Here is a 26,447-nt window from a genome sequence, read left to right on the forward strand (position 1 = left end):
TCGATGGCTGTGTTGGTGCACAATCCTTGTATTCTTCAGGCAGAGGTGTAGTGATATTTTGTTTATGATCTAACAAATAAAGCTTGCCTGAAGATCAGAGTGCAGAGTTAAGCCACTAGTTAGCCATAGAGGCCAGACAGTGATGACACACACCTTTAATCCCAGCACTCTGGAGACAGAGGCAGAGTGATCTCTGTGAGTTCAAGGCCACCCTGGGCTACACAAGATTGAATCTGTCTAAAAGAGAAACAGAGCTCACATAAAGGTGATCCCAACACTTGGGATCCCATGCCTTTAATTCCAGAACTAGGGAGGTGGAGACAGGAGTGATATGGCTGGGTGGATAGAGGATTATAAGGCCGGGAGGAGACAGGAGCTTAGGGCAGTCTGAGGATTCTTAGAAACAGATATAGTCTGAGGTTTTGAAGAGACAACAGCAGATTCTATCCATAGAGTTAGGATCACCCCTTTGGTAGAGGTAAGAAGTTTCTAGTGGTTGGCAGCTCTGCTTTTCTGATCTTTCAGTATTAACTCCTATATCTGACTCCGGGTTTTTATTATTAAGAACAATTAGAGGGGGTTGGAGAGAGGACTCAAAGGCTAAGAGGCAGTTCTTCCAGAGGTCCTGAGTTCAATTCCCAGCAACCACATGGTGACTCACAACTATCTATAATGGTGTCTGGTGCCATCTTCTGGCATGGAGGAATACATGCAGGAGGAACACTATATACATAATAAATAAATAAATAAATCTTAAAAAAGAAAAGGAACAATTAGAATTTGTACTATGTAGAGGCAGGTGGATCTTTGTGAGTCTGAGGCCAGTCTGGTCTATATAAGTGAGTTCTGGGCCAGAGAAGGTTCAGTCCAGCATTTAAGAGGCTGAGGCTCCATAGTGAGCTCTAGCCTAGCCTGGACTACAGAGTGAGATCTTAAAAAAAAAAACAGTAACAAGAGGCTAGTATAACTATAGACCTCATCCAGTAGCCTCACTTGAGAAATGATGTTTTGTCAGGCACTGGTGGCACACTCCTTTAATCCTAGCACTTGGGAGGCAGGGGCAGGTGGATCTCTGACAGCCTGGTTTTCAAAGCAAGTTCCAGGACAGCCAGGACTACACAGAGAAACCCTGTCTCAGGGGGGGAAAAGCGCTGCTTTGAGGTCTGGAGAACTGGTTTAACTGGTAAGAGCATGCACTGCTCTTGCAGAGGACTAGAGTTTTAATTCCTAGCACCTAAGTTGGGCAACTCACAACTGACTGTAACTTCTGCTCTAGGATGATCTAACACCCTCTCTCTACACCAAGGGCAGCTGCACTCATGTGCACATACCTCACCCAGTAGAGACACAATCTTAAAATACTATTGCATAAATCTTAAAAAGAGAGAAAATTACTGTTTTAACCAATGTTGCACCAAAAAGCACACATAAAGGTTGTTTCCAGAGTGCGAGGTTGATTGCCACTGTTCATTTTTGGCTTCCTGGGATCTTGTTACTTAGACAAGGTCTCAGTAAGTAGCCTCACTAGACTTGGCTGGCCGCTAGACTCAGATCCACCTACCTCTGCCTCCAGAGTGCTGGAGTTAAAGATGTGTATTGTCACACCTGGAGACTGTTTTTTAACTAGTTGTGTTCAGTGTGCACACATCTTCCCAGATTCTACTTTTTCATTGTATATTTAACATGTGTCTACATTGTCCTTGTGTTATTATTCTTAATGGTCCCAGCCACTACCATCTTGCTCTGGTGATAAGGGAAGGCTGAAGACCAGGTGTCTTCTTGGTTCTTGATAGCATCCTGAGTCCATGTACCAGTTGTCCTGCATAGGAAAGATGTGCTCAGGCCTGTTGCTGGTGCCAGTAGCAACACTGGCTCACATCCATTAAAGTGTTATTTCTTAAATCTCCCAGCAGCTCCTAGGAGGCAGGCACTATATTGTCTTCACTTTGTGTGGGAGCACAAATGCTTTAGGCTGGAACTTGTCAAGGTCATATGCTAACAAATGATAGAGCTAGGATCTGAAGCTAGGACTGTTCTATTTCAGTTTGACTTCTTTGTTTTTTGAGACAGCATCTCACTATGTTGCCCTTGTTGTCCAGAAACTCAGGATGTAAACCAGGTGAGCCTTGATGAGCTCAAAAGAGAACCATCTGTCTCTGCCTCCTAAGTGCTGGGATTAAAGGCGTGCGCCTCTGTTTTAAGATTTATTGTGAGGTCAGGAGTGTGTGTGTGCATGAATGTGGATGTGCACAGAGACTAGAAAACGGCATCATAGTCCCTGGAGACACAGTTGTAGGCGGTAGTGAGCTGCCTAATGCGGGTACTGGGAACCAAACTTGTGTCCTCTAGACGAGCATCAAGATCATCAAGCGCCACCAACACCCAGCTTAATCACTTATTTTTGTGTAGGTTTGCCCACTCAACTCTTCCCTCATTTCAGAAATTTAACATTAGAGCTCACAACGGTCACATGTCTTAAAGTCACAAAAACTGATGACTGAAACAAGTACATGCTAAGGCAAGCAGGTGACCAGAGGATGCCCCATCTATAGAGAGATTAGTCAGTTTTCCTCAGGGCAGAGTGGTGCAAACAGCCAGCCTGTGCCTAGTCTTTACTTGGCTTTTATCTATAGCCTCTAAAGTACTTCAGCGTGAATGGGACAAATAATGACTTTACACAATCACCAGTATGGCCGTCTGTCAGAGAGTCAAGAGAGTCTCAGGGCTGATGTTGACTTATAGATAGCTTGCTTCTTCCCTTGACCTTCCCCCCAGCCTCTACTGAGGAGCAGCCCCCGGGTGCTATCTGTGCTGATTTGAAGCATTTTGTGTGCCCAGGTCGTGCTCAGGTCGTGCTCAGACCTGAAGTAGTGTCTTCTACCGTGGTGCTCAGAGCTCATTGTCGTGTCTTTCATTTTAGATCTTTAGCAGCTTCCAGTATGCATCTTATGATCATGTTACTGTATGGTATGGGCTCCTGCAGAGGGCTGGCTCCTCCCTAGTTTTCCAAAATCTTGATTCTGTTGAATGGAAAAAAAAGGTTGCACAAGAATCACAGCTGACTGGTAGCGCACACCTTTAATCCCAGCACTTGGGAGGCAGAGGCAGGCGGATCTCTGTGAGTTCAAGGCCAGCCTGGTCTACTAGAGCTAGTTCCAGGATGAGCTCCAAAGCCACAGAGAAACACTGTCTCGAAAAAAAAACAAAACCAAAAAAAAAAAAAAAAAGAAGGAATCAGAGCTGAATTGTTTGCATCCTTGGGTTGGCCTGAAAGTGGAGTTCCTACTCCAGCAGTCTATTAACCAGGTGGAGAGGGAGCAGTATCTGGGCTTAACTCACAGGGCCTTTGGCTAGATTTTTCTTTCTCTGATATCATATGAATTAAGGAAGGGAGCATTATGGGTAATCCCCTGATGGACAAGAGTAAATAAGTTTGTGGTGTTGGAATGGATGGGCAGAATTAGAGAGTTGACAGATCTGTTGATTTTAGAATTAGGAAACTGGGCATGGTCTATGTGGGTGAGGAGCAGAGAGGAGTGGATGGAAGAGTTTCCTAGAGAGACGGAAGTAGTGGGTGTGTGACCTTGACCCGATAGCACCGCCTACCTGACCAGTTAGGATCAAGGGCGTCTGATCACGTGGAGAGGAAGAATTGGAGGCCTCAGGAGAGGGACAGTCCAGAATCACAGCAGGGAGTCTAACTGGGTAATCAGTAAGGTGAGCTGGGGAATTCCTGAAAACATCAAGGGTGTGGCTGTTTTCCAGGACCAGATTCCCTGCTAGAGTCTGCCGCAACTGTCAGCAACCACCTCTCCTTAGCCTTCTGCCGAGTGCTCTCACCGAGTGACTTAGGGCCTGGGAGCAGGAGTAGATGTTTGCGTTAATGGCACAAGTGGCTGGTCTGTAAGTCACTCTTGAAAAAGAGCCCAACTCTTCTGTTTTTAAACTTTTTAAAATGTTCATTGATTGATTTGTGTGTGTGTGTGTGTGTGTGTGTGTGTATGGGGGCTGGGAGAGAGAGAGAGAGAGAGAGAGAGAGAGAGAGATAGATGTAGGTCTAGTGCGTGGAACTCAGGTTGCCAGGGTTGAGGACAAGCATTTTAACCTGCTGAGTGTCATCTTGTTGGTCTCCCCACCCCCCCGCCCCAAAGGGCCATAGAGAGAAGGAGATTCATTTCTCACTGAGTTTTGTCTCTGGAAGACCGGGGGCCTCATGAAGGGCTCAACAGAGTTCTGAGGGTGAGGAATGTGAAGTTCCACCCACAGGAGGGTAGAGCTGGAGTTTGTCTTGAAGAGGTGTTTGTAGAATAAGGTGACAGACACTGAGCTTGGGGCCCAGTGCGCTCTGTCTCTCTCACAGCCAGAGCAAGGGCGGCTGTGGCCATGTCTGTGTCCAGTTGAGCACCAGAGGAGGAATGTTGTGGGATGCCTGGCCAGGCCAAATGCCTGTCCTCCACTGCCACCTTGGCACCTCTCTGCCTGGGACCAGATATAAGAAATGTTTCTATAGTTGGGTCAAGATAAGTCTGGAAGGTTTCCCAGTATTTGCTGGTGTGAGTTAAGCCAGCTCAGACTGTTTGGAAACTGTTGACTGGATTGTCTTCTGTGCATTGGTCATCTGAACTGCACCCTGGTTTACTTTGCCTCACTTTTGATATTTGCCAAGAGTGTGTCTGGTGCAAAGTGGAAAAGTGGAACTCCTACGTTTGTTCTATTCTAGTAGAATTTAGAGCCTTCTGGAAAGTTCCCTGAAGACAATGGACAAGAGTCCCTCATCTTACAGCTCAGGAAAGTAAATGAGTGAAGAGGCCAGCACTGCCCATTCAGGGTCTTGGCCCTCCTTGAAGCACCTGCCTCATGGCTGTGTTTGGTATGTCTGTCAGTGACTGATGCTAACTGACCAGCATCCTGGCCCCATCAGTTCATATCTAGGCTGCCCTTAGCTCAAGTCCTTCTTAGGACAACTACAGCAGGAGGGAGGTGTTGGCTGAGGAATGTTCCCACTTTGGTTTTATAGGCAAGTGATCCTCAGAGGAAACCATAGGGTGGCTATGTGATAGGGTTGGATTGTGGCTCTGTCCGGAGCACAGCAGCTTCTGACTCTACAGACCCTTAACATGGTCTTGGGTTTCTTGCCTCTGCCCCTTGCCTCATGCTTCATCTGCCACGTGGAACGTGCTCTCCACTGCGCCAGTCAGCTTGTTAAGTCCATGAAGAACCTCCCCCAAAGTGGCTGTAGGGAAACCTTCCACCATGCTGTCTCTCAGCAGCTTGCCACCATTTTCTTCTACTCCCTTCCTTATACATACACGCTGAAGCTCAAACCTGGCTTTTACTTACTGATTGCAGACACGGCTCGCTCACTAACCAGTCTGGCCTTGAATAGGAAGGAAGCATACACATGCCATCATGCCTTCTTCAGACCTAGTTTTAAAAAAAGCAAGAACGAGCAAAAAAACTGTCTTCCTTGGATCTGAGATTCCTACTATAAATAGAATCCTGGTGTAAGATTATACTTAGCAGAATTTACTGCCCTATATCAAAGTTAAATGTGCTGATGTCTGTATAAAAAAGTGTTTCTCACTGGAAAAAAAAAAGAGGCTAATATTGCTTCCCCTTTGAGCTCTCAAAAAGTTTTCTCAATTTTGGAAGAATTAATCTGAACTTTTATTGGAGAGGGTGAATGACTAGTAGATACTAATGGAATTCAGATATGTAACTAGACTTCCTGTTAACTAACACCAAATCCACTGCAGTAGCTAGAACTTAACAGAGATGTAATCGTCTATAGCAGTTTATGTAACATTTTAAAAAATCTAAAGGAGTTTTTTAAAAGATAGATGCATGTTGTGTATTTGTGTGAGTGTTTGCCACATGTGCAGATGCCCGAGGAGACTAGAAAAGGGCTTCCATCCGCTGGAACCACGGGAAGCTATGAGCTTGCAGTGTGGGTGCTGACTGCTGAGTCTGGGTCCTCTTCATGTGCTCTTCACTACTGAGCTGTCAGGAAGTCCACAAATTTAAAACTTTGATTTTTGCGTAGAAAACTGAAAATGTATGTTAAATTACTGTCAGTGCTCTGTATGCTCTTTAAGACCGATGCTTTAGGCGGGTGGGTCAAGGAAGGCTTTCTCGGGAAGCTGTAAAAACAAGCTACGGAGCAACAGTGAGAGTCTTGGGTACCTTAAGACAGAAAACTGAGTGGCCAGTTCTCAGACAGAAAACTAGGTGGGGGACATTGAAATATAAGGCGATTATGGGAGAATTGAGATTGTTTTTCCCCGTCCCACCCTATATAGATGGGTTTTCAAAAGGCTGGTTATACCTTTTGGAAGGGTGCCTGCCTCACATACTAAAGGCTCTGGGTTCAGTGCTCAGCATCACACACAAAAACAAAACAAAGGAAGAATTTGCATGGTCCCTGGTACAGAGCAAGCCCTCCTAAGATATTAACTGCTCTTGGGTAAGGTGGTGGCTCAGTGAGTAAGAGCAGTGTTGTGTAAGCATGAGGACCCGAGTTCAAACCCCCAGAACCCATGTAAAACAGTCCAGGATGACTGTGCATGCCTCAGCCCCAGAATCAGGTGGATCCTGAGACCAGCCAACCTAGCCAAAAGGGGGAACCTCCCCTTTAATGAGAGATGCCACACACACACACACACACACACACACACACACACACACACACTCACACTCCTGTCTACCTCTCTTGGTAAGCATTTCCTCAAGATTGACTTGAGAAACTTTGGTGGGACTGACCCATATGCTTGCTCATGGACTGGGAAATATTGAGTATGTTTTTCTAAATTTGAAACTACAGACTTTAAGAAGGTCTTCAGAAGGGAAGGAAGTTTCTCATGCCTTGTTCACATGCATCTTTCCTAAGAGGTGAACTAATAATGGCCTTGTGTCTAAAATTTTATTTCCTTTTAACCACTTAGATTTTCTTATTTATTTATTTATTTATTTATTTATTTATTTATTTATTATGTATACAATATTCTGTCTGTGTGTCTGCCTGCAGGCCAGAAGAGGGCACCAGACCCCATTACAGATAGTTGTGAGCCACCATGTCTGTCTGTCCTAGTGAGAGAGGACCAGGCAGATGATCCTGGTAAGGCAGCACCCAGGAGTGTGTTCTGTATAGCTTTGGTTGCTGGAAGCCAGGATTGATTAAAATAGAGCTGAAGGTAGGAAGGGATGTTACTATTAGATTATAAAGATGCAAAAACAAAACCCAGTTACACAGAGGTTATTATATGTTAATAAACGTTGCACTGAGTCTTGAAATAGCTCTTCATTGTCCAGTCTGATTTGCTGAAAACAGATTGGTTTTTCATGGCTTAATTAATGAGGCTAGACCTTTTGGGGTGTCTAGAAACAAGCTAAGTTTCATTGATGTCTGATATCTCACTCTCTGTCCACTGGACAGCTTGTGGAGCTTGCGGTAGGGAAGGCAGCTGGCTGCTTGAAGAGCCTTTGGTGATTGCATTGTTCGGGTTCGATCAAAGCCATTGACTTGTTCTTATCTGTAGGTGGCGTGGATAAAGAAGGCTTTTTAAATTCTGGAGCCACAAATCCATATTTGAAGCTTCCTTTTTTCTCTTTCTCTTTCTTTTTCTTTTTCTCTTTCTTTTTCTTTTTCTTTTTCTTTTTCTTTTCCTTTTCCTTTCTGGAGACAGGGTCTGTCTATGTATACCTGGAACTCACTTTGTAGACCAGACTGGCCTCGAGCTTAGTAATCTTCCTGTCTCTGCCTCCTGAGTGCTGGGTTTAAAAGCATGGGCCACTACATCCAGCTCAGCTTTCTCTGTCTTACTAAGAGAGATGAACTTCTTTTCAGGGATAGTCACTCTAATGGAGAAGCATGGCCAGGACCTGGGAAAGGCCATCAGCAGAGCAGACAACATCCTGCTTTCCAGGAATGTGGCTGCCAAGCCCAGGCTCACAGAGAACATTTGGCTGAAGCAACCTTTTTGTTTTCCCTTAAATGTTTGGGAGCCTAAACACATCTGCATCCCTTATCTTAGAAGGCAGCCACAGCGATTAAGTGCTAGAGAACCAGCGTAGCTGTGCGTTACTGGTTTGCTTGCTGAGTCTCTGTTTCGCTATGCTGCCCCTATTGGCCTGGTGCCCATGCTCCTCCTGCTTCAGCCTCCTCTGTGCTAGGGTTACGGGCACAGCCACCTCGCCTGGCTCTGTGAGGTTTCTCAGTACTCATGTAGTGATGCATATATGGAGACCAGAGGAAGGCTTTGGGGATTGGTTCTCCCTTCTCACTCTGTGGATTCCTGGGATTGAACTCAGGTCATCAGGCTTGGTGGCAAATGCCTTTGCTTTCTGAGCCATCTGCTTGCCCTTGAGAAGAAAACTTTGGTTCTGCAAAGTGACCTGGATGTTTTCTCTGCTTGTTTCTCTCTCTTCCCTGGACTTTTCCTTTTGACCTGTGCGTTCCTTGTATTTCATTTTCTTGAGTAGATCTTCTGATGATGCCAAATGGAGTGCTAAAACACCTGAGTAATGGAGAAGGCTAACGTGTTTTCAGATCCTCCGTGTGGGAGCCTTTGGAGTCTGCCCCAGCACTGAGTTCCCTCCTTAATAATGTGTCTTCATTTCTTAAGGAAGAACAATGAACTCCTAATTTCAGCAGCCTTGCATACCTCCCTGCAGCCAATCACCACCAGCTTGAAGGCTTCAAATGGTAGCACACATCTTACTTTACAACTGCTGGGCCTGACAGACAACCTGGGTTCCTGCCCCAGGACAAATGTGATAGAAGGAGAGAGGACAAGCTGTCTCTGACCTCCATGTGTGCACAGTGGCATATGTGTGCACACACACAGATAAATAAAATGTAAAAAGAGAAGAGAAGGAAGTGCCAGTTTGCCAGTGTAGCCCATGCCTTGGAGGGCAAGGGGGAGTATTCTCTAGGGCCCTCCTTTTATAAAATTTATTTTTATTTAACATACATTGGTATTTTGCCATGGGTGTTGAGCCCCCTGGAACTGGAATTACACACAGTTGTGAGCTGTCATGTGGGTGCTGGGAATTGAACCCAATCCTCTGGAAGAACAATCACTTCTCTTGACCTAGGATCTCTCCAGCTCCTCGAGGGCCCATTTCTAGGGTTTCTTTTTCCTAAGTTTTTTTCCTGGTCAGTTGCAGAAATGGCAGCTTTTCACAGGATCTAAATGTGTGTGTGTGTGTGTGTGTGTGTGTGTGTGTGTATGTATGTGTATATATATATATATATATATATATATATATATATATATATATATATATATATATATATATATTGTATTCATTGTTGCCAGCAGCGTTCTGGGTTGAGAATGCCACAGTCCTCATAAACACCAGGAGCTGCCCATCCCTCTACCTTGCCTTTGGAGCCCTTAGGGTCTGCCGGACCCAGTCTCCAGTACACTGTGATCACAGCAGACTTGGTTAAACACATCACTGGCAGGATATTGCCCCTAAGGGAACCTGGTGACAAGGTTAGTTTTCAAATCTAAAGACCCACTTCATACTACATGCAGAGGTCAGTGCAAGACTCCAACATTTTAAATTCTGCTGGTGGCTTTGGAAGGAGATGAGCAGAAAGCAATCCAAATTGGCATTTTAGCTCCCAAGGCTGAAGATTTTCTGGTTTTTTTTTTTTCCCCCAGCCTGGATATAATTGAGTTTTAGCAGTAGAGGGCATGAGGCTTGGCATTTTTTATGATGCTAGATTGTGGGGTGGATAAGGAAGCCTTTCATTTCTCAGTACAACTGGTCACATGTTGCTGGTTCAGAACTGAGCTCTTGGCTCATGGGGAAACATCGTGATGGAGCACAGAGGATAGCTACTGTGGCCAGAACAAAGCAAGACAAAAGAGCTGTTTGCTGCTGTGCGAAGGGTGTCCAGACCCAAGTGTTGGTAAGGCCACACATAACCCTCTCATGATTGATGGATGCTCGGGCGACCACACTATATTCTCAGTGTTAGTTGGGTGCACTTTCCTTTTAACCTTGCTATCCTGAAAGACTGACTGGCTGTAGGAAGCCAGCTCTGTTAGCCCTAGAGCCACTATAAGAAGGACAAGAGGAGGTGACTTGGAAGAGACCTGATTAAATGTCTGGAACCCAAACCATGGATTTACCAATGATTTGGCTCCTTAGAAGCCACCTTTGCTTGCATAGTCTCATAGTGGGAACCCTAGACATGGGCTCTAGTGAAACATAGGCTGATCCTGGCAAACTGGTGCTTTGATTCTACTTGTCCCTGAGCGGAAGCCCAAGTTCATTTACTCATCACAACAAACCGGGCCAGAGGTTTGGAGAGTGTCAGTGTGTCCCAGCCTCCACTGGCTTGCATTAGTTAGACTAAGAATTGGAGCCAGGTTCAGTCTGTGTGGATTGGACACTGTTTACAATGAGCCTCTAAAGGTCTGAGGCTTGGTCAGACTGGTCTGCTCCATCTGGTGGTCTGGCATCTAGTTCTATGTGGGGCCTAACTCAGGCCTTGACTGATAGGAACTTGGGAACAGGATGATCAGAGATTATCAGAAATCTTTTTCAATTGGCAAGTCATGGGCCCCTGATTGTCTGGAAGTTGTCTCTTAGTAGCCTCTGTACAGAATGGAGCAGGTGCCTGCCTTATTCCTAAGGTCTGGCCTAGTTGCGGAGGTTGCAGATTCCACTGATGTTTTAACCTTGGACTTTGCCTAGTCTGGTCTTCTGCTTCAGCCAGACCTCTTCACCTCTGCCCTGCTTCCTAGGAGACCAACTTACACTATTCAGCCTCAAAATTGCATGCTTTGTCCTCAACTTGTGCCCATAGTCTCCTTCACTGGGCAGCCACTGTTTGCTATGAAACGACCTCAGAACAGCATAACCTTGTTTGTGTTGGTGTTATCAAAACAACTTACTGAGAATTGGCCAGGACCAAACTTTCTTTTAAGATCACCACTACAGTTTTCCTTTAAAATTACCCCTGAGGGGCAGGAGAGATGGCTCAGTGGTCTAGAGCACAGACTGCTCTTGCAGAGGACCCCGGCGCAGTTCTTAGCGTCCACATCATCAGATAACTCACAAGTGTCTGTAACTTCAGGGGTTCTGAGGCCTCTGGCTTTCTTGGGCACCCACATGAGCATACACATACCATGTGTGCACATAACCATACACATGTATATAATTAAAAGAAATCTAGAAAGAATTATTCTTATAAAACTAGGTAGAGATTGAATAAAACTGAGCTGTTTCTCTCTCTCTCTCTCTCTCTCTCTCTCTCTCTCTCTCTCTCTCTCTCTCTCATTCAGAGCTGAAGATCAAAACCAGGGCCTTGCACTTGCTAAACAAGCACTCTAGCACTGAGCTAAATCCCTAGCCCCTCTCATTGTTTCTGTTGCTTCTTTGTCTTGCTTTCTTTATAACCCGACAGACCTATTCACATAAAGAGAGCAGGGAAGAGCTAGGCCTGCTTTGAATCCTACTGCTCAGGAGGCAGATGTAGACGTATTTCCATGAATTCAAGGCCAGTGTGGTCTACATTGTAAGTTCCATGCTAGCCAAGGCTACAATAGCAAGACCCTGTCTACAAACAAAAACAAACAAAAACAAACCAAAGAAGAATTGTCCTGGAAGCTGAATTTCCAAGCTGTTGCCCATTGCTGGATGTGGATTGCTGTGTCTGGTTGATGGAGTGTATTCTTTCTAAGTCAGCCCCATAGGAGAGCCTGCAGGTCACAGAAGAATGTAAACAAAACTCTGTTGCAAAGACTTTATGGAAGTAATTTCTCCCAGGGATTTGATGGTGAAAATACTGTGTTCATGTGGTATCTGGTACTCTTGTCGTCGTTAGCAAATCCCCTCCCTCTGATGATCTAGGAGTACCATTTCCACACCAGGTTCCATCTGTTCTCCTGTTGGTAGTATCAGCTCCTGGCACTTTGGACAGCAGGGTTTGGCAGAAAACTTGAATGTAGGAATAAGCAAGCAATGGCCTGTGCTAGGCTGTTTATTTGTGTATGTGGTTACCTGTGAGCATGGACAAATAGGAGTTCACATTTGGAAAATGCCCTAGGTTGCCATTTTATAGATAATACTGAAACTGAGAGGCTGTAGCTTGATGGAACTTCAGCATCCCCTGGGAAAGGCATGAGTATAAGCAGCCTGGTGCCCTGTGCAAGGCAGATGCCCTTTCCACTTGGCCATGATGCCTCTCTTGTACCTGGGGTCACCTCCCCCCACTACTTCCTCTTGTCCTGCAGACAGAGAACAGACCTAGGGTCATACCATGTTCACACTGGTCATCCTGTCACTGCTGCTCACCAGTTCAGAGGACAGAACAGGTATCCAGTGTTTCACACTGGCCTTGTGTCCTCAGAACTCCTGATGTCTGTCCCATATCCTAGCTCTTCTGGTGGTATTTGTGCCCAGCAAGTGGCCTGTAATTAACCAGGTGTGGGGCCTCACCACTGTCTCCCACTTTTAAGACTTAAGTCGCTGAACAGGAAGACCATGCATTTGAGGCCGGCCTGAGCTACATAGTCAGCTGCCCCTTAAAAGCACGGTGATGTAAGATGTCATGAACTAGATGTCACAGGGGCACTTGGCATTATCTGTTCCGCTGAGCACCTCTTCAGGGGCCATCTCCCTTCCACCTAGCTATTAAGCTCCAGAAGGGCAAAGAGCCTGTCTCTCCTGTGTCTCCCCATAGTCCCCAGTGGCCTTCATGCTTGCTGGTACGCTACCACAGTGACACTCAGCTTTCTTCCATTTGAGTAGATGCTTGCTTTATCTGAGGCCTCGTCATAGCTGCCTAAATGCCCTGACTGTATGGCACTTGGCATGTGAGAACAGCAGGTCATAGCAGTTAGTTTCTAATTTTTCCACTTGGATGTTTGCCACTTAGTGCAAAGGCAAGGCAGTGTGGGTGCTGTGGGAGATTCGAGGCCCATTATTGAGGCTGCTGTTAAATACAGTGGAAGTAGTAACTCTATGGGTTAGCTTTTCACAGGTGGAACACCACTGGGGAAATTCTTACTCCAAGAGCCTTCAACCCATCAGAATGCTTCATTTTAGCTTGGCAGGAGAGAGCCACTGATAGAAAGGAGCCGGTTAAGAGGGAAGGAGTGGTTATTCGGCAGTTGTGAGTGAGACAGATTGTTTGGCATTTATAACACTGGTGTGTGGTTTGCTCATAAAAGAGAATGCCTAGCCGGAATTTATCTAGTGAAAATTAAACCATTAAACCTTCCAAAGTGAGAAACTATGGCCATCTGCCATGTAAAAGCATAATCACCTCTAAGCTGAGCTTCATCCGGTGTGGATCTGCATGTGGCCCTGTCGCCTGTGGAGAAGCCACCCTCTGACTTCTGCTTTTCTTGCTGTTTTCACAGAGCCTGAGCCCTTGTGAAGCTGGCAATGACAAGTCTGAATGGTCGCCATGCTGAGAAAACCATTGACATGCCAAAACCATCAGCCCCCAAAGTGCACGTACAGAGGTCTGTATCCCGAGATACCATCGCCATTCATTTCTCGGCATCCGGGGAGGAAGAGGAGGAAGAGGAGGAGGAGTTCAGGGGGTACCTGGAGGAGGGGCTGGATGACCAAAGCATTGTAACGGGGCTTGAAGCCAAGGAGGACCTGTATTTTGAAGCCCAGGGTGGCCATGACCCTGTGGGCCCTGCTGCCGCGACCATCCTGGCAGATGAACTGTCTGTATCTGAGAGCCCTGCCATTTTGCCCGTCTCTGAGAACGCTGTAAAGCTGCTGGAGCCCCCTGCTCCAGCAGTGCAAGTATTAAGTACAGTGCCACTGGCTCTGTCCCCAGGGTCGTCTTCATCTGGACCCTTAGCTAGCTCTCCCAGTGTGTCATCCCTCTCTGAGCAGAAAACCAGTTCTTCGTCCCCATTGTCTTCTCCTTCCAAGTCCCCTGTCCTTTCATCCAGTGCCTCGTCCTCCGCGCTTTCCAGTGCTAAGCCCTTCATGAGCCTGGTGAAGTCCCTGTCAACCGAGGTGGAGCCAAAAGAGTCCCCCCACCCCCCACGGCACAGGCACCTGATGAAGACCCTAGTCAAGTCCCTGTCCACAGACACCTCCCGTCAGGAGTCGGATACCGTGTCCTATAAGCCCCCCGACTCCAAACTCAATCTGCACCTGTTCAAACAGTTCACGCAGCCACGGAACACAGGTGGAGACTCCAAGACTGCGCCTTCTTCCCCACTGACTTCGCCCTCTGACACCCGCTCCTTTTTTAAAGTGCCCGAAATGGAGGCGAAAATCGAAGACACTAAACGACGCCTTTCCGAAGTCATCTATGAGCCCTTCCAGCTCCTCAGTAAAATCATCGGGGAGGAAAGTGGCAGCCACAGGCCCAAAGCCTTATCTTCAAGTGCTTCAGAACTCTCCAACCTGTCCAGTTTGAATGGGCACTTGGAAAGCAATAACAACTACAGCATCAAGGAGGAAGAGTGTGACTCCGAGGGGGACGGCTACGGCAGTGACTCCAACACCCCCAGGAGCGAACACCTGAAGCCCACCGAAGACGCTGGGAAGGAAGTAGAGCCCAAGGGATCCCAGGGGAGCAGTCTGAAGGATTTAGGCCTGAAGACAAGTTCTCTTGTGCTTGAGAAATGCTCTCTGTCTGCCTTAGTGAGCAAAGAGGATGAAGAGTTCTGTGAACTGTATGCTGAGGACTTTGAGCTGCAGCCTGAGGGCGAGGGCAGAGCTGATGAGCTCCGGGATGTCCCCCTCAAGCCAGAGGTGCCTGCCGATGATGGCATGGTTCTAGACAGCGAGGACGAAGCTGACTCAGCCACCCAGCACCAGGAGTTACCAGTGAAGACGTTGGGCTTCTTTATAATGTGTGTCTATGCTTACCTCATCCTCCCCCTCCCCTACTACATGAGCGGGCTCTTCCTGGGCATTGGCCTTGGGTTCATGACTGCTATTTGCATGATCTGGTTTTTTACACCACCAAGTGCTCATAAATACCACAAATCACATAAAACTCTGCAACACTGGAACACAAGATCCTTGGACATCAAAGAACCTGAAATACTGAAGGTAAGCCTCCCTCCAGCCTCTGGCAAGCATAGCTAGTGATGAGTGAACTTACATGTTTAAGCTAATGGCTTAAGGTGTTTGCATCAGGGGTGTGTTTAAGACTTTGGAGTTTCTCTCTTCTCCGGGAAGTCACACTACTCCCCTGGAAGCCTTATAGATCATGTTTATCTGTGTACCCAGAACTTTTTGAAGTTCCCCATGACCCCAGAAAGCTACACTGCTATCTAGTTCCTACTTAGGTCTATCCTTCAGTTAGCCAGGTATTTTCTACATTTTAAAGATCTGTCCTGACTGAATGTTAGAATTCTATATTCATATTTTTCAAACAGTTTCACTCTGTTGTTCTGGAATTTACTCTGTAGACCAGTCTGGCCTCAAACTCAGAGATCTACCTGCCTCTGCCTCCTGAGTGCTGGAATTAGAGGCGTACACCACCTTGCCTGGTAGGATTATATATTTTTAAGTTCTAGCTTCATATTCAATGCTCATAGAATTGTAGGAGAGGGTCAAGAGAAAAGAGACTAGTTAATGTCAGTTGGTGACACTTGCTGCTAGCTTGTCTCTACACACAGTGAGGTGTGGGCTGAGAAAAGATGTCAACTTCCTGTGTATGCTCTGTGTCAGGCCTTGGGCCTCCAGGGGTTGGATTTTATGGGATGATCTTTTGAGGTTCAAGATTTTTATTTATTTCTGCATATTTGCATTCTGGTTATATATACACATCATAAGATTTGTAGCATATAACTATGGTTGCCACCTAGCATGGTGGTGGCACACATCTATAATCTCAGCACTTGGAAGGCAGAGGCAGAAGGATCTCTGTGAGTGTGAGGCCAGACTGGTCTACATAGTGAGTTCCAAGCTATGACTATTGTGAGATCCTGTCTCAAAGCACAGCAACAGAGCAACAAAAAGCAGCTGGGGCTGGAGATGTGGTTGAGAGCAGGCACTGCTCCTTCAGAGTCGTGTTTGGGTCCCAGCACCCATGTCAGACCAGCTCACAACTGCCTTTAACTTTAGCTCCAGGGGATCCAAGGCGTCTGGGCTCAGAAAGCACCTGCGCACACAAAGGCGTGTGCACATACCTATCCTCATACATATAATATGTAAAAATTAAAATCTAAAACAAAATATAGTTGTCACTTATATAGTTTGAGTTATATAAAGTGTGGAATCAGGAACGTTTAAAGGTAACTGCTATATAAAAGTTGTCAAGATCAACCACACCGGTTCCCTGTTGCCATTATTTGCTTCCAGTTTTACACACAAGGAGACAGGGACTCTTGTCCCAAGTTTTTTGAGCCCAGTGTGACCCTCCCCCACTTCCTATGGCATGGCTCTGCAGAAAGTTCATTCCCAGACTTTTCCTGAGAATCCCTTGATGTCCTTACAAGTATTCAAGACGAATTCTATTTTCTTGGAGCAGTTTTGAACCTTATTGATCATAACCTTTAGCTCTTCAAGTTAAAAGCTTGTTTGGTCTGTGTTAAATTTCTATATTTTTCCTTCTATCTAAATAATACTCTAGAAATGACAACATGATCTCTTTTTATTGTAACATAAAAACCAAAACAGAATACCTGGGGTAGGATGAGGGGGGGCTCTTTCCAAGATTCTATTTGTTGTTTTCTGACTTCTTTACCTTTCTTTCTTATCCCAAAAGAAGACACAGGAAGCTCAAAGAAAAAAGATTATTCTTTATCAAACCTGTGTTGATTTGATGTATTTACCCTAGCTTTTTATAAGTTCTGAAGCTTGTGTCTGTACTACATAATGTGCAGACTGCCCCTCTCTTCTGTTGATTTCATGCGATCATATATCTTGCAGCCTGACCTCTTTTCTTTCTTCCACATGGCAGTTTGTTATGAGACAGTTTCTTTTTTTATGGGAAGCTGGTGTTGGCTCCGAGGATATGACACCCTTAGCTTGGCATGAATATGTGGAGTAGAGCAAAATGACTCATGCAAGGTGGCTCCACTCTTTTGGAAAGGTGCTGCTGTGACTACCTGATTTACACATGCTCTAAGTGACTTAGTACTAATTTTAGCAAACAAAAATGGTGCTTATATTAGTCCCAGAGCTACTGACTGAGTGGAACATTTGATTTCAAACCTTTGAACATTCATTTGTCCTAGGAAATTTGTAATTTTAATACAGTCAGTGTCTAGTATTGATCCAGTCACTTCTGTGGGTGGACAGTTTACCAGCTACCCGGCGAGGGGCGGGGGACCCGACACTACGGTAGTATTTAAGTGTTCCTGCGGTTGGCTCGCTTTGATCCAGTGAGTGAGGCAGTAAAGGCAGAATGTTAGGCATGGGTGTATGAACAGAGTCACAGAAAGGGTTGTTGTCCACTGCCATGCAGTCTAGGTATGTGTTTTGATCTGTTTTCTATTGCTAATTACATAACACCCAGGCTAGGTAAGTCAGAAAAGGGTGCCATATTTGGTGGTACCCACCTGTAATTTTAGCATTTGGGAAGCGAAGGCAGGATACTTTTAAATTTGAAGGAAGAAAGGTTGTTATTTTGGCTTATGGTTGTAGCCCAGAGTTGAAGGACTTATCTGGAAAAGGCGTTCTTCCTGACAGAGTACTGAGGCACATAGGCCATTCTTGCTGGGTGACAGGGAACACTGAACGTGTATTCTTCCCTGTCTTTCAGAGCCACCAAAGTTCAATCCTGGGCTTCCACTGGTGGCTTCATCTAATCTGTCACTTTTCAAAGGCCCTACCATCCAAACTCAAGGTCAGACCCAGTTCCCACCCTGCCAATACCTCACAATGGATTGTGTTGGAACAGCCTAATAATTCTTCTTTACACTGGCCCATAACTTGCTTGAAATGGTTTCGTTACTAATACGGATAACTGTATTTTAGCCTGGACTCTTAGTTGGTATATACTGCTGCTTTTAGAGACTGGCTAAATATGCTGTTTAGAAAATGGGACACTAGCCTAGTGGTGTGGTGGTGTCATGCACCTTTAATCCCAGTACTTGGGAGTCAGAGGCAGGTGGATCTCTGTGAGTTCAAGGCCAGCCTGGTCTACAGAGTGAGTTCCAGGACAGTCAGGGCTACACAAAGAAACTCTGTCTTGAAAAACCAAAGGGACCCTGGACTGGAGTCGTCACTCACCACTGGCTAGTCTTGCAGAGGACCCAGGTTCAGTTCCTGAACCTGAAAGGCAACTCACAGTCATCTAGCCCCAGGGGATCCAGTGCCCCGTTCTGAGCTCTGAGGGCACTAGGCGTGTATGTGGTGCACAGACATACATCCAGGCAAAATGCCTATATACACAAACACAATAATTAAATCCCTTAAAAATCAAGTGTAGAGGAGCTGGAGAGATGGATCAGTGATTAGAGCACTGACTATTCTTCCAGAGGACCTGGGTTCAATTCCCAGCACCCACATGGTATTTCACAACTGTAACTCCAATTCCAGGGCTTCTAACACCCTCACACAGACAACATGCAGGCAAAACACCAATGCACATAAAATAAAAATTAAATAATTAAAAAACCAAGTGTAGAGAAGGAACATTGCTGTGTGTTAGAAGGGTATTTATTTGGGCTGCAAATTGCCAATGCAAGTGATTCAGGAGCTTGATTTTTCTGAGTGAGGCCATTTTTCCCCCATGGAGATTTGGACCCGGATGTGATAGGAAAAGGGAAGTATCCTGAGTCCAGCTTTGGCCTTCCATCTTGTGTTTCTCACTGGACTTGTGTGCTCTACTCTCCAAATGCCAGCTTGAGTCAAACACGGGCAGTTTGTCTCTTGAGCACACAGCAGAATATGGGTGTTGTAGGTGAGTAGGTGGCCCCTATACTTGTCCATTCAGGGGCTCTGAACTTTTGCTGTCCCATTCTCCACCTTTTTCTTCAAAGGTAGTAAGTATCTTCGAGTGTGAGCAGTACAGTCTCACTGCAGCAGAGAAGCAACCGTAGATAGCAGAGCAATAGATTCATGTGGCTGTCTTTACAGTTGACCAAGCCCTGTCATAGGGGTTAAGAGTTTTTTCATGCGGTGTTTTGGCATAAAGGAAAAACATATCTACTTATATGTCTAGACCTAGAAGTGACATCTCTCATCTGTTCTTACTGCACTGGGTGAACTTAGTTACCCAGGCCTCTAAAATGGAAATAACCTGGGCAGGCAGCGTCTTGCTCTCTTGCATCTAGCAGTAGTCACATGTCACATGCTTAATGTCTGGCTTCCATGGAGCTGTGTGCTTCACAGTAGCATAAGGTATGTTCATCAGCCATGTGTGTCCTCAGCACCCTCTGTGTGTTAGGTGTGTGATAAGTAATGTCCCGGTGAGTCTTGGGTCCGTGAATGAGTAAGAATTTAGCCAGTGGAAGTGGGGCCAGGTTAGAACCGCCAAGGCTGACCCCAAAGGCACCAGCCAGCCAAGCCCAAGTTCTCTTCTACTTCCAGGTCTGTCTGTGCCTGTGAAGTAATACAGGAGCCGTGGTTTGGTTGTGGTTTACTCCTAGTGAAATGCAGGTTGAAGTTTAATTTCCAGTGTAACTGTGTTGAGAGAAAATTAGAAGTTGGGCATGGTGGCACATGCCTATAATCCCAGCACTTGTAACATTATGTTTTGTTTTGTTTTGTTTTTCGAGACAGGGTTTCTCTGTAGTTTTAGAGCCTGTCCTGGAACTAGCTCTTGTAGACCAGGCTGGTTTCGAACTCATAGAGATCCGCCTGCTTCTGCCTCCCAAGTGCTGGGATTAAAGATGTGTGCCACCACCACCCAGCAGCACTATGGAGGTGTAGGCTGGACGATTGCAAGTTCAGGGTCACCCTAGATATGTAGAAGTTGAGACCAGTTTAGATTTCAGGAGACCTTGTTGTGGTCCATATCTGTAGCTCCATCACTTGGGAGGCAGAGAGGTAGAAGCATCACAAGTTCAAAGTCAACTTGTACTACATAAGTTCTAGACCAGCCTAGGCAAGTAGCAGGATCTTCTCTCAAAAGGAGAAAAATAGTAATTGGATCATGAGAGTTCCATCCTCATGATAGGATGACTGTAGCTTCTATAAAAGTGGGTTAGTTATCACCAGAGCGGGTTGCTCTGCCGCCAGCCAGATACTGTTCCTTTTCGTCTCTCGAACAGGTATCTTTCTTCTTCATGAGCCCATCTTCCCTTTCTACCTTACTCCTGGGTGACGCAGCCTACCCTTCCCCACCCCAGAAGCTGAATAGACATGACACCATCTTGGACTTTACCTCTGCTCTAAATGAAAAGTACACTTTAAAAAGGGCATTGATATTCAAGAGAATCATCAGTGTGATAGTGGGGCAAGAACAATTCAGGCACCCTCTCCTCTGCTGCCCAAGGACCTAGCTGGGGACATCCCTGTGGACACCTGGGATCCCCTCTAGAGCCAAGTCTCTTGCCAACCCTGAAATGACTCCTTTAATGTAGGTATCTTCTTCCCTGCTCCTATATCCTCCCTTCCTCCATCTCTACCCTCCCACTCCCCCAAGCTCTTGCTAGTCCTTCTCTTCTCCCTTCCCTCTCCCCCTCTCCCCTTCCCTCAACCTCACTCCTACCCCTACCCCTACCCCCACCCCCTGCTCCCAACTTTTGCCCAGCAATCTTGTTTGCTTCCAATCTCCAGGAGGATCTATATATGTTTTTCTTTGGGTTCACCTTGTTATTTGGCTTCTTCCGGTGACGGATGGAGATAGAGACAGAGACCCTCATCAGAGCAATGGATTGAGCTCCCAAGGTCCAGTTGAAGGGTAGAAGGAGAAAGTCAGGACCGCGAGGGGTTGGTCCACCAACTGAGGCAGTGTGCCTGTTCTATGGGAGCTCACCAAATCCTCCTGGACTGGGACTGAACGAGCATGTGATCAAACCAGACTCTCTGATTGTGGCTCATAATGGGGGCTGACTGAGAAGCCATTGATAAAGGCACTGGGACTTGTTTTTATGGCAGTTCTGACTTTTTGGGACCCTAGTCTATATGGATGCACAGCTTCCTAGGCCTAGTTATAGGGGGAAGGGCCTTGGACTTCCCACAGGGTAAGGTTCCCTGCCCTCTCTCAAGCAGGGAGGGGGTGAATGGGGGAGCGGGAGGGGATTGGGAGGAGGGGAGGAAGTGTAAATTTTTGAATGGAAAAATAAAAAAATAAAATTAAATTTAAAAAAAGTGCATTAATGAAACTGGGCCTCATGACACAGCTCTGTGATCCCAGCTGCATAGAAGGCTGAGGTTAGAGGATCCAAGTTCAAGGCTTACCTGGTCTGCAAAGTAAGTGTGAGGTCAGCCTGCATAACTTAGTGAGAAAAAGACCTGGGAATGTAGATCAATGATACCTGCATGCCTGCAGGTCGTAGGTTCAACCCCCAATACCGCCAAAGGAATTTAAACAATAAAATGAATACATAATGCAGATTGAATATTCTGATCTGTAGACCTGTGTCAGTGTTGAGTAGAAATATCTTCTTGTTGAATAGTTTAGTTTGAGCTATATTAGTTATCTGGTTTGAGTCATTTTCCTTGGGTCTGTTACTGTTAGTTTTTGTAGAGAATAAAGTGATGCAATCTTGAGGGCAAGTATGGAAACTTAAAACACTCCCGAAACTTCATAGTAGGCCTAGCCTATCCTGCATATTCCATGCTCTAAGATTCCAGGAGTGTCCAACTTTTTGATACTGCAATGACTTTGTCATCTGCAAATGTGTTGAGCCATACTCATAACTATCCTGGGTGCAATGGCCTTTGGGCCATAGGTTGCACATACCTATAAACCACCTTCATCTGTGAACCAGTTGAATTGGAACTGGATTGTTTGTGGACTATTTTAGCACTTGAGAGCCTGAGGCTTGAGGATCACAAGTTTAAAGCCATCGTGGGCTACCTGGGGATATCCTTTCTCAACAAAATCAAACTTAAGACTATTGGAGGAGAACACATGTTTTTAAGCTTCTGGGTCATATCGGTTTTCACTGATAGGAAGTACTTCCAGCCCTCATAGTGCAGTCTGGCTCCATTATTGGCCCTGTGAACAACGTTAGGAGCACAATAGTTTCTCTTCTCTGTGAGTTCAGATGATGAGACGGAAAAGGAAAGATATTCCAGTATAATTGCATCTATACTGTAGACATTTATATTTAAGCGAAGTGCTGAAGGCCCAGCGAGGTGGCTTTGCAAGTGCTACCAAGCCTGACAACCTAGAATCCACATGTGGAGGGGGAGAACCAGCTCCTGCAAGTTGTCTTCCAACTTCTATGTGTACATGTAGTTCCCCACATACACAAACACATGTGCATACAATAAACAAACATTTAAGCACATACAAAACATAGTGCTGTACTGGTGGTCAGTATGGGGTCACTAATCCAAAAGGCCATCCTGCAGCTAAGTAGTAGCTATTTTCAAAGACAACTGTGCCTATCTGGGGCACAATATGCCACCATTTACTCCTAGCCCAACTGATCGTCAGTCATACGGACTGAAGCACAAAGAGAAAGGGCCTCTATGTAACCCATGTCACAAAGGCTACAGAAGAACTCCTGGACCAGAGTATGCTTATTTTTAAGGTGTGGGAGTTGAGGTAAATGAGAAACAGCTGGTAGGAGCAGGACTGCCTTGGGCACCCCGGGACACAGAAGCATGAAGACAGCAGCTCCCAGACTTGAAACCTGGTGGGCTGGGTAAGGTAGCTCAAGGCAGCTCTTGTGTGTGATGGGCTCCAAGAATGTCACAGTGCAAATCCCTCTTTATCATATGCTTCTGTAGTTGATATTTTGGGCGCTCAGCTAGAAGTCCTGGGCTAGAATCCCTTGAAAGGAGTGTATCAGGACCTGGAAGGCTGGGTGGGATGTTAGTTAGCCATTGCCCTTAGGATTGCTATTGAGCATTCCCAACCAAATTGGGTGAGCCTCCTCTGAGCATGCACTGTCCCCTGGCCAGGAGTGTATTTCTTCCAGTGCCTATCATACATGCCAACTTTCCCACTTTTTTACAATGAAAAACTTCCCAGGATTCCATAAGGTTCTTGGATTTATGCTGGAGCGTGACTCTCATACAGTTTTGACTTATAGTCATGAGCAAGTTCTCCACTCCAGAGCAGTAGGATGTCAGTTCCCAGAGTAAGGACTGTCTAGAGGGTTGACTAAAGTTATTTTTCCCTTGGCAGAGACTAATAAAAATGAATTTTGGGAAGCCTTTGTTTGGCAGTGTTAGGTATAATAAGAGGGACAGGTTGTTTTTAATAAAATGCAGGATTTGGTTTTGATATGTAAAGGAGTAATTTTGAGCCATGCATCTTGCCTGTAATCCCAACACGCTGAAAGGCAGGAGTATCAGGAGTTCAGGGCCAGCTTTAGATACTTAGCAAGTTCAAAGACAGCTTGGGTGACATTATAGATCCTGTCTCAAAGGCAAAAATCACAACAGGAACATCAGGAGTAATTTTGGAGCCATAACAGTGATTTTGGCACATGGGAGACTGAAAGAAGATCTTGAGTCGGAAGCCAAGGTGGTCTCAAAGAACTGAAAGCTGAGACTGGAGAGACAGCTCAGTGGTTAGGAGCTCTTGCTGTTCTTCCAGAGGACTTGAGCTCAGCTGCCAGTACCCACTTTGGATATCCAACAATCACCTGTAACTCCAGTGCCAAGAGATCTGATAATCCTATTCTGACCTCTGTCAACACCTGGACGTACACGTACACGTAGCATAGATTAGCATGCGTGTGTGTACACACACACACACACACACATCTTGTTTGTTTTATACAGGGTCTCACTATGTAACCCTGGCAGGCCTGGAACCTGCTGTGTAGACTAGCTTAAACTTGTAGAGATCTGCTTGCCTCTGCTTCCTGAGGGAAGAAAAGAAATCTTAACAAATCAACAAGGGGTTGGGACTTAGCTCAGTGGTAGAATGTTTGCTGGCCCTAGGGTCAGTCCTCAGCTCCAGGGGTGGAGGTGGGGAGGAACTGAGTACAGCTGGTTGGTAGAACACTTGCCTAGCATCGTTCAGTTCCTAACCTGTCTCCCCTCTCAAACTAATTTTGCTTTCTGGTGGTAAGTAGGTGTAAGAACTATAGAAGCATGCTCTGCTCCTGTAATGGAGCACTTGACTTTTTATGTGTGGCTTTCATAAACATGCCTAATTCCTAGTGCACCTTGTTCAGGCTCTGGAGAGATGACTAAGGGGTTAAAAAGCCCTACCCACTCTTGTGGAGGACCTGAATTCCACTCCTAGCGTCTGTATTGATTGACTCACAGCAGCCTGTAACTCCAGCTCCAGGGAATCTGATGCCTTCTTCTGACCCCCACAAGCACCTGCCCTCCAGTGCAAACACCCTCCAACACACACATGGTTTGAAAAGAATTCAGGTGAGGTCCTTCTGTACAGATGCCTCACATGCAGGCATGCACCTTGTGTTTCTGTTTGTTTGTTTGTTTGAGACAGGGTTTCTCTGTGTAGCCTTGGCTATCCTGGAACTCACTCTGTAGACCAGGCTGGCCTCGAACTCAAAGATTCACCTGCCTTTGCCTCTCAAGTGCTGGAATTAAAGGTGTGTGCCACCACCACCTGGCTGTACCTTGTGTTTTAGGGTTGGTTAAAGGTAACTGTATGGAATACTCCTGAATTTCACAGGCACAGTGTAGTTAATGATGATAGGTGATCCCAGAACTTGTTTTTGGACTTTTACTTTTTAACTTTTATTATAAAAAAATTAAGCATATACATAAGTAAGGAGATATTAATATAATGGTTTCTCCCACTTACAATACCATTTAGCCAAGTTTCTTCCTTTCTCCCTTCCTCCTTCCCTCCCTCCCTTCCTTTCTTCCTTCCAACAGAATTCATCATGATTGTTCTTGGACTCACTATGTAGACCAGGCTGGCCTAACCTTGAACTCACATAGATCTATCTACTTCTGCCTCTAGAGTGCTAGATTAGAGGTGCACACCACCACACCCAGTCTTTTGCCAATTTTCAGCTCACTAATTTACTATATGACTGGCTAATATTCTGGTCCAACTGTGCATAAACACATAGATCCTAGAAATGATTGGGTTCTAGATAGTTATCCTAGGAGCATCCTCTTTGCTTCTGTTCTGGATATCAGCCATAGAGTAAAGAAAGGTTGTGAGTGCGATGGGCTAAAGATTATCAAATTGTGTTTCTTTAGAATAGTAGGGCATTAACTGAAAAATGCCACCTATGTTTTCACCTCCAAGTTTATATTTGGTATTTATATTTAGAAAAGTACAAGTTGAGCATTATAGCTTGAAGTTTTAGCATGTGGGAAACTGAGGCAGGAGGACCACAAGTTCAAATCAAGCCAAGATACTGACAGAAGTTTCTGTCCTGCCTGGTCCCGTAACTGTTCAATCCCAAAGAAACTCAAAAAGGCTTATATTTATTATAAACTGTTGGGCCTATTAGCTCAGGCTTATTATTAACTAGCTCTTACAATTTAAATTAACCCTTAATTCTTATCTATGTTTAGTCAAATGGCTTGGTACCTTTTCTCAGTAAGGCATTCTCATCTTTCTTCCTCTGAGATGGTTTGCAACTTCTTCTCTGCCTTTACTCATCCTGGAATTCTCCTAGTTTGTTTGTCCCACCTCTACTTCCTGCCTGGCTGTGGGAAACCCTCCCGGGGTCTGCATCACTACCCACCGGTATGGACCGCGGCTCCATACCTTCCACGAGCTTGGGGCGAGGTCCTAGGGGTTAAACACAAGACACACACACACATACAGATAGAGAGTCTGGGTCATTCGCCAGGAGGTGAATGCCTATTTATTCAGTTTTATCCAGAGTTAACATACCTTTTCCCCCAGTAACGGAAATCCCTCCCAACCTGAGGGGGTTGGGGGAACTGGCACCATGTGATGACTCCTCCACAGGCAGGTGGGCGAGAGGTGTGGGGCAGTGGCAGACAGGGTAGAGGGACCTTGGCGCCGTGAGCTCTCCCGGGCAGGTTGGGAAATTACCATTTTAAAGTAATACAAGGCCCTATGGCTAATTTACCAGGCTTGCAGAGCAGAGCACAGAATTTAGCAGGAAGCTTAGCTGGTTAGCCAAAACAGTCCTTGATTTGCATCCCAGGGAGCAAAGGAAGACAGGGCCCTTTATGTCCCCCTTTTATATAAATTAAATGACTAGGCCTGTCTTGGGTGGCTTGGACGTCAAGCAAAACCCCTTACCTGTCATGGGAAAGTATCCAGGTCCAAACACATTTCCTGTCTTAGGTTGAGGCCACCCCCCAAAACCTTACCCGTCATTGGCTTACTAGTCATTCTTTACCAAGTTCAGCCAGATTTATGCTGAAAAATACTCTGGGGCAATAGCTAAGAGGACTTGCCACGTGGCGACATTGACCTGAGCTTGCCTGTGGTTTTGGCATCATGAAATCAT

At 45.8% G+C, this 26,447-nt stretch overlaps 1 protein-coding gene across 4 annotated transcripts in view; it reads left to right on the top strand.

The window, feature by feature from the left end:
- The window catches only part of Tex2 (testis expressed 2), a 114,768-nt gene that overhangs the window by 32,328 nt on the left and 55,993 nt on the right, over positions 1-26,447 (top strand). For 3 of the 4 annotated variants that reach the window (XM_048446009.3, XM_085695950.2, XM_085695949.2), the window contains exon 2: positions 13,383-15,051. In XM_048446009.3, coding sequence (XP_048301966.1) covers positions 13,408-15,051 — 1,644 coding nt within the window. In that variant the 5' untranslated portion in view covers positions 13,383-13,407. Of the gene's footprint in view, positions 1-3,696; positions 3,718-13,382; positions 15,052-26,447 lie in introns of those variants that run through there. The other variant, XM_085695948.2, reaches the window with a different exon arrangement.

This window comes from Myodes glareolus, chromosome 9 (assembly GCF_982192425.1).
Source record: "Myodes glareolus chromosome 9, mMyoGla1.1, whole genome shotgun sequence".
NCBI lineage: Eukaryota > Metazoa > Chordata > Mammalia > Rodentia > Cricetidae > Myodes > Myodes glareolus.